General features: G+C 45.5%; 1 protein-coding gene across 1 annotated transcript; it reads right to left on the bottom strand.

The window, feature by feature from the left end:
• Window positions 1-8023: 8023 nt before the first annotated feature.
• Window positions 8024-8898, bottom strand: LOC120930751 (olfactory receptor 1468-like). Its single transcript, XM_040341925.1, has one exon. It carries the CDS (start codon window positions 8840-8842, stop codon window positions 8024-8026), a length of 819 nt encoding a protein of 272 aa, XP_040197859.1. The 5' UTR covers window positions 8843-8898.
• Window positions 8899-9316: the final 418 nt, after the last annotated feature.

The following is a 9316-nucleotide window of genomic DNA, read 5'->3' as shown; positions in this document are numbered from 1 at the left end:
GGCAATACATTACAGCTGCAAACAATTTTGAAAGACATTTTTTCCTTTAGAAATTTAAATTTGCTGCGGCACTGTAATACACATCACACAGATGTGCCACTTTACAGTCAAGGGATTCCCCCAGGCACGGTATTTTAGTGAATATTTTATTTTTATTGTTTCACTTTGAGCATTATTAAAATCATTATTAAAATCGCTGCTCCTGAAAAAATGTATTTTTTGCATTGATACATGTCCCCTGGAGCAGTACCCGGGTCCCCAAACACTTTTTATGGCAATGATATATTTGTAATCAGAGTCTTCAAGTCTTCGAGTAAGGGATGCGATAACCCTAATAACCAATGGCCTGGATTGTGCCCATTTGGCCCGCCGTAGGTACGCCTGAAAGAGGGCATACCCTGAATAAGAAAAAGTAGAATGAGAATATGAGAAAGCTGAGGGAATGGGTGGGTGGGACCCAGAAATCTACCGCGACCCAGCCCTGACCGGGAGGGAGTCTTAAATAGCCTCAGACTCCTCCCACAAATACAGGCTGGCCTGCGGCCAGCCTTCTTACTTGTAATCAGAGTCTTCAAGTCTTCGAGTAAGGGATGCGATAACCCTAATAACCAATGGCCTGGATTGTGCCCATTTGGCCCGCCGTAGGTACGCCTGAAAGAGGGCAAAAAGACCCATATTTAGGTGGAGAGGGGGTAGATGAGCGACCAAGAAGAAAAGCAGCACGCACCTGGATGGCAACCGTAAGCATACCTGATAAGAAGCCGTTGTGACCGGAGAAGCTACTGACTCATGACCTGTGAAAGAAGGAAGCCCCTGCCGAACGCGAGAAGCAGCCCCTGAACCCGACCAATGCCCCGAGAAAGATTGATTCGAGCCTGCTGCCTGCGATAAGCCAGCCAAAAGCCTGAAGCGTTGATGATACAAGGATACTAGGGGGCAACTGAACCAGAACTGGCCCGAGACGCCCCTGCAACCATGCCTAACAATGAATACTACAACTGGACGCCAGACTTAGCTCCGTGAGGAAACCCCCCAACCCCTGGCCTACCCATACCTGATATGGAAAGTGAGCGGGTGAGTTGCAAAAAATTGACAACTGGCAGGAGCCTGAAGCGCTGCATACCTAATGGATACGTTGAAGGAGCAGAAGGACGAGGCCAATGCGCTGCGGCAGCAACAACCTAACATGGAACCATGTCAACACCCAAAACCCGTTCCTACCTGATAGACTTGACTGAAAGTACCCAGAGAAGGGACGTCAGAGAATCGGGGATGGGAGATTCCACCACCACCTCCGACAAGGAACACCCATGCCACAGCCATGAACCAGGTCTGCTAGACCGGACCCAAAGGAATGATGACATGGCCGGCCGAACTGGAAGAAGAGCAGAAATTGGGGGAGCACAGACACAACCTAGACAAGACAGAAGACAGACATGCAACACCACCCTATGAACCTACCTATATATGAGCAGAACATCAAGACCGCCACGCATGAATGACCCCGATGACACCCCCACCCAGTGTGACTGGCATGTGAGCCTGAGTAACCTGCAGCGCAGAGACAGGCAATTTAACTGAACACTCAAGGCTAGTGTACCCACGGACGGTTGTGGGCAATCGTATAGGTGTAAGAATGAACGTGCACGTATGACGTATGGTATACAGGCGAGAAGATTGTGGTCAACAATCAATTAAAAACAAAAACCTCAGCCCGTAAGAATCTGAAGACGTGACAGATCCTGAGATGTGAGCACTATCTAATCAACCCAGATGCAACGTGGACAAAGTACAATGAGACGTGGTCACCACGGAGATGACAACACCAAGACAAACAAACACAGACAGGAATCGCGGGGCAACGCTAGAACAGAAATCGTGAGGGCAGAAATGCTATGACAGAAATTAAGGGGGCCAGAAATCGTGGGGGCAACAGTAATGCTAAGACTGAAAACGTATACAAAACCTGGGGCAGAAATGGTATGGGGGACCCGCTGAAACCTGAATACTGAGGCAAAATATAAATAGGACAAAATAAAGACAAAACCCTGGGGCATACCTAGTATGAGAGCGACACTGAGCCTGAAACGCAATGACAGACAGAAATAAGAACGTGGGGTTCGTAGTGCCCAGACAGAAAACGTGGGGGCCGCCGTGCCCAGACAGAAAACGAGGGGGCCGTAGTGCCAAGACAGAAAACCAGGGGCAGAGACGCTATGACAGAAAAGCCAGGGGCAGAACCGCCATGACAGCAAAGCTGGGGCATAACCGCCATGACAGCAAAGCTGGGGCATAACCGCCATGACAGCAAAGCTGGGGCAGAAACCCTATTACCGAAACCCTGGGCAGAACCCTATGACCGAAACCCGGGGCAGAAACCCTAAGACCGAAACCTGGGGCAGAAACCCTAAGACCGAAACCCTGGGGCAGAAACCCTAAGACCGAAACCCTGGGGCAGAAACCCTAAGACCGAAACCCTGGGGCAGAAACCCTAAGACCGAAACCCTGGGGCAGAAACCCTGGGGCAGAACCCTATGACCGAAACCCTGGGGCAGAAGCCCTATGACCGAAAACCTGGGGCAGAAGCCCTATGACCGAAACCCTGGGGCAGAAGCCCTATGACCGAAACCCTGGGGCAGAAGCCCTACGACCGATACCCTGGGGCAGAAACCCTACGACTGAAACCCTGGGGCAGAAACCCTATGACCGAAACCCTTGGGCAGAAACCCTGTGACCGAAACCCTGGGGCAGAAACCCTGTGACCGAAAACCTGGGGCAGAAACCCTACAACCGAAACCCTGGGGCAGAAACCCTATGACCGAGAACCTGGGGCAGAATGGTCTGACAGAAACCCCAGCCTGGAACGCTGAGGCAAAATCTCCAAAAACTCATGATACTATAGCTATGTAAACACTTGAGCGACTACCATGAGAAACGTAAACACACATGAGCGACTGCCATGAGAAACGTAACGTATGCAGACAAATACCATGAGCCACGTGAAAGCATGAGAAACATCATCGCAAGATCAACCACCATGAGAAACGACATTGCATGAGAAAAGACTTTGCATGAGAACATGCATGGTACTAGAAACATAACCTACTTGAACATAACTAGCATGCGCAACATAGTCGTAGACGCATGATGAGCAACGTAATCGCATGATGAGCAACGTAATCGCATGATGAGCAACGTAATCGCATGATGAGCAACGTAGTCGCATGATGAGCAACGTAATCGCATGATGAGCAACGTGATCGCATGATGAGCAACGTAGTCGCATGATGAGCAACATAGTCGCATGAGCAAACATAGTCGCATGAGCAACATAGTCGCATGAGAAAGTCGCATGAGAACATAATCGCATGAGAAAGTCGCATGAGAACATAATCGCATGAGAAAGTCGCATGAGAACATAGTCGCATGAGAACATAGTCGCATGAGAACATAGTCGCATGAGAACATAGTCGCATGAGAACATAACCGCATGAGAAACATAGTCGCATGAGAAACATAGTCGCATGAGAAACATAGTCGCATGAGAAACATAAACGCATGAGAAAACGTAGTCGCATGAGAAACAGACTCATGAGAAACAGTCGCATGAGAACCAGTCACATGAGAAACATAGACGCATGAGAAACATAGTCGCATGAGAAACATAGTCGCATGAGAAACATAGTCGCATGAGAACATAGTCGCATGAGAACATAGTCGCATGAGAAACATAGTCGCATGAGAAACATAGTCGCATGAGAAACATAGTCGCATGAGAAACATAAACGCATGAGAAACATAAACGCATGAGAAACGCAGTCGCATAAGAAACATAGTTGCATGAGAAAACGTAGTCGCATGAGAAACAGACTCATGAGAAACAGTCGCATGAGAACATAGTCGCATGAGAACATAGTCGCATGAGAAACATAGTCGCATGAGAAACATAGTCGCATGAGAAACAGACTCATGAGAAACAGTCGCATGAGAACCAGTCGCATGAGAAACGCAGTCGCATGAGAAAACGCAGTCGCATGAGAAAACGCAGTCGCATGAGAAAACGTAGTCGCATGAGAAACAGACTCATGTGAAACAGTCGCATGAGAAACAGACTCATGAGAAACATAGTCGCATGAGAAACATAGTCGCATGAGAAACATAGCCGCATGAGAAACGTAGCAGCACGAGACACGTAGCCGCACGAGACACGTAGCCGCACGAGAATCATGACAGACTTAATGCAAGAAATACTGCCGGCGTGACTCTCCCCCCCCCAGCTAGCGTGACCACGAAAACAAGGCCACTTCCCCCCATGCTGCCAGCATGACCCCCCCCTCATGCAGCCTGTATGCGACCCCCAGCGCCGAGAGGTGAACCACCCCCCCCCCTATTCCCCGCCAGTGAGGCCTGCAACGTGAGGATGAATGCCCCCCCCCACAAGACCCAAGCATGCCCCCAGATGGATAAGTGGCTGTATGGATGCTCCCCCCCCCCCCAAAGCAGCTGCATGGGGAAGGAAAGCAAGCCAATGATCCCCCACGTGACTCCCCCTGTTTGCCAGCGTACCGACCGGGACCTCCCCCCCCCCCCCGGTGTGAAACACAGGGCAGCTCCCTCCATGCAGAATGTGCCCCCTCCCCCCCCCCCCGGCGTGACGCTGCAATGACGGTGAGCGGCTCCCTCCATGCTAGTGGGATCAATGGAGCGGGCGAACATTACCCCTCCCCTCGGCAGAGAACCTCTAAGGTCCAGCGGCTCATGGAGTGTTTGAGGGGATGGATAAACAGCTTGCCGGCCGGCCCCGCCCCCCTCCCTCAGCGTGAGTTAGAGACCTGACAGGGAGGAGGAGCGAACGGCCACCGCAAGACGCCGGTGTGTGCCCGGAGGAGTGGGAGGGAGGGAGGTTGGATGGCCCCCCTCATGTGCCCGGATAAATTGCAATGCTCCCGTGTGAGCCCGCAGATTCCCAGTGTGGAAGGCGGCTCCCGATCCCCCCACACCGCCTGATACTCCCCCAGGGAGAAGATAGTGTGTCCGAACCCCACGTGGAGCCGCCATGAGCGGGCGAGCGGACGACCCCTCCCTCCTCCAAGCCGACAGCTGAATGCATCTGACGCCGACATGACACGCCCCCCTCCTACCCAGAAATCTACCGCGACCCAGCCCTGACCGGGAGGGAGTCTTAAATAGCCTCAGACTCCTCCCACAAATACAGGCTGGCCTGCGGCCAGCCTTCTTACAAGCCTTTAAAATTTGCACTTTTGATTTTTCATGTTAATCTCAAACAATCCAGAGCTTATTACTAATGTTCAGATAAAGGAACACCTGGGTAGCAGTGATCATAACATGATTTCATTTAATGTTAACTATAAGCAAGAAATACATACAGGAAAGATAAAAACACTCAATTTCAAGAGAGCAAATTTTCCAAGGATGAGGGCTGCTCTCCAGGACTTAGATTGGGAGGGACTATTGGCACCGATGAACACAGAACAGAAATGGGAATTCTTCAATAAGACCATTTATGAACTCACTACAAAGTATATTCCCATGGGCAATAAGTTTAAAAGGCTAAAAACAAAACCTATGTGGCTCACAGTCAAAGTTAAAAAAGCTATAAACAATAAGAAAATAGCTTTTAAAAAATATAAAAATGAAGGAACACTAGTGTTGTTTAAATGTTACAAAGAATATAACACGATATGTAAAAAGGAAATCAAGGATGCAAAAATTCAAAACGAACGACAGATTGCAAAAGATAGGACAAACCCCAAAAAATTATTTAAATATATTAATAGTAAAAAGGTGAAGTCTGAGCATGTAGGCCCCTTACAAAATAATCTAGAGTGGGTGACTGGGGACAAAGAGAAGGCAAATGTATTAAATGCATTCTTCAGCTCTGTGTATACAAAGGAGCATGGGGGGGGGGGGCTCATGTCCAAAATGGGGGTGAAAGTGTCAAAGTGATATGGTCCAGAAATATTTAGACAGAATAAAGGTGGATAAAGCACCTGGACCAGATGGCATCCACCCACGGATCCTAAAAGAATTGAGCTCTGTAATTTCAAAGCCACTGTATCTAATATTTAGGGACTCATTAATGACAGGAATAGTACCACTGGATTGGCGTAGAGCCAATGTGGTGCCTATATTTAAAAAGGGAACAAAGTCTTTGCCAAGTAACTATAGACCTGTTAGTCTAACTTCTATAGTTGGGAAGATACTGGAACGTTTAATAAAAGACCACATGGATGAGTTATTGATGGAAAAAAACTATTTAAGCAGCAGACAACATGGATTCATGAAAGACAGAAGTTGTCAGACAAACCTGATTTCCTTTTATGAAGAGGTAAGTAAAACTCTGGACAGAGGCATGGCTGTGGACGTGATATACTTGGATTTTGCAAAAGCGTTCGATACAGTTCTCCACACACGGCTCATGTGTAAGGTAAAGTCTACAGGATTGGATATATCAGTTTGTAAATGGATAGAAAACTGGCTGAAAGACAGAATTCAGAGAGTAGAGGTTAATGATTCTTACTCTGAATGGTCCAATGTTATGAGTGGTGTACCCCAAGGTTCGGTGCTGGGACCCTTACTTTTTAATATATTTATAAATGATATTGGGTCTGGGATCAAAAGTAACATTTCTGTCTTTGCAGATGACACCAAGCTATGCAGTGGAATAACGTCCTTGCAGGATGTCTCCAATTTACAAGCCGACCTCAATGCTCTGTCTAATTGGGCGTCTAAGTGGCAGATGAGGTTTAATGTTGATAAATGTAAAGTTATGCACTTGGGGGCTAAGAATATGCATCATACATGCTAGGGGGAGTACAGCTGGGGGGATCTGTAGTGGAGAAGGATCTGGGGGTTTTAGTTGATCATAAGCTCAATAATAACATGCGATGCCAAGCTGCGGTTTCCAAAGTGAGCAAAGTCCTTTCTTGTATTAAGAGAGGTATGGACTCCAGAGACAGAGATATAATTTTGCCACTGTATAAATCATTAGTAAGACCTCATCTGGAATATGCAGTTCAGTTTTGGGCCCCAGTTCTCAAAAAGGATATCGGAGAACTGGAGAAAGTGCAGAGAAGGGCAACCAAACTGATAAGAGGAATGGAGGAGCTCAGCTATGAGGAAAGATTAGAAGAACTAAATGTATTCGCTCTTGAGAAGAGGAGAATAAGGGGGGATATGATCAACATGTACAAATATATAAGGGGTCCATATAGTGAACTTGGTGTTGAGTTATTCACTTTACGGTCAACCCTGAGGACAAGGGGGCACTCTCTACGTCTAGAGGAAAAGAGATTTCATCTCCAAATACGGAAAGGTTTCTTCACAGTAAGAGCTGTGAAAATGTGGAACAGACTCCCTCCAGAGGTGGTGCTGGCCAGCTCAGTAGACTGCTTTAAGAAAGGCCTGGATTCTTTCCTAAATGTACATAATATAACTGAGTACTGACATTTATAGGTATAGTTGATCCAGGGTAAGTCCGATTGCCTCTCGGGGGATAAGGAAGGAATTTTTTCCCCTGCTGCAGCAAATTGGATCATGCTCTGCTAGGGTTTTTTGCCTTCCTCTGGATCAACTGTGGGTATGGAGTTGGGTGTATGGGATTGTATTGTGTTTTTTATTTTGTTTGTTTATTTTTATTTTTTTGTGGTTCAACTGGATGGACTTGTGTCTTTTTTCAACCTGACTAACTATGTAACTATGTAACTATGTTGGTGTCCCATGGACTTTAATAGGGTTCACATGTTCGCACATTTTTTTTGTCTGTTTGCATGTTCTGGTGCGAATCGAACCCTGTTTGGCCCATCCCTATAAAAAAAAGTCTTGTCTCTGCCAGCTGCGTAAATAGCAAGTCATAAAAACTAGTTGTGGCATGAACGTCTGAAGGGTGTTAGCCCTTTGAGGAACCACATTGAGAGGCTTGAACTCTATCAATTTATTATTAGGCATCACTACTGCATGGTGGTGAGACCAGTGCACCCCATGTTCCCTATATTTTAATGATCTATTTTACCAAATGTTTTGAATGAAAATTACTTTTTTTTCTATACAATATTTTTAAACTGTCCTTGATATCTTTATTCCTCAAGCTGTATATGAAAGGATTTATAAAGGGAGTAAAAACCGTGAACAACAATGGCAATATCTTACTGATCGTTCGTGATTGTCCTTTCTTTGGAATCAGATATGCAGCAAGTAGGGTTCCATAATATATAAACACAACAGTGAGATGGGAGCTACAAGTGGAAAAGCATTTCTGTTTTCCAGAAAGGGAAGGTATCTTTAACAGTGTTAAAACAATATAAGTATATGAAACCACTATCACTAGGAAGGGTAATATTAGCACAGGAATACACAACAAACTGGCTTCAATTTGAATCCTGGATGTATCTGAACAAGAAAGTCCCACAAGAGGATTTAAATCACAATATAAATAGTCAATAGCATTTGGTCCACAGAATTCTAGTTGACTTATGGCAAATGTTGAAATTGATGCCATAAAACAGCTGAAAATCCAGGATGCAAGAACTATTTTAATGCAAAGTGTTTGTTTCATAATGGAGGTATAATGCAGAGGGGAGCAGATGGCTAGATAGCGGTCATAGGACATCACTGTCAGAAGGTAACATTCAAATGCTTCTGTTGAACCAAAGACATAATATTGAGCGATGCAATCAGAAAAGGATATGGGGGTCCTCTCATGTAGAGCAATATGTAAAATGTTAGGAGCAATATCTGTGGTCAGCATGATATCAGATACAGAGAGTTGGGAGAGGAAGAAGTACATGGGAGAATGAAGGGTCTTGCTGTAATATACCAACATGATGATCAAAAAGTTTCCACATATTGTCACAATGTATATAATAAGGACCAAGGTGAAAAGTATCAGATTATATACGGCATTGCTACTGAATCCCAAAAAAAAGAAAGTGGTGACATTATCTTTATGAGTGGTCTGTGTGATATAAGAAAACACATTATTAATGTCATATTTATTTATTTTAGAAGTAAAAAAATGAATGTATGTTCATGTTGCAAAATGAATCATCGTAAAAAAGGTGAATCTGTTTACTGGTATAGAGCAGCAGATTATATACGGCATTGCTGTTAAATCCCATTAGGAAGAATGTGGTGACATTACCTTTACGAGTGATCTGTGTGGAAGCAGAAAATATGTATATAATATTTATAAGTATTAACCATAGTAGGGAAAATGTATGTTCACTTTGCAGAATGATTAATAGTAGATAAGGTGAACCTGTGGCTTTAATACCCAACCACTTTAACCCTTTTGTTG

The sequence above is a fragment of the Rana temporaria genome, chromosome 3, assembly GCF_905171775.1.
Source record: "Rana temporaria chromosome 3, aRanTem1.1, whole genome shotgun sequence".
Classification (NCBI taxonomy): domain Eukaryota; kingdom Metazoa; phylum Chordata; class Amphibia; order Anura; family Ranidae; genus Rana; species Rana temporaria.
Note: the sequence above shows the minus strand (reverse complement) of the source record. Positions and strands in the feature narration are given on the sequence as shown.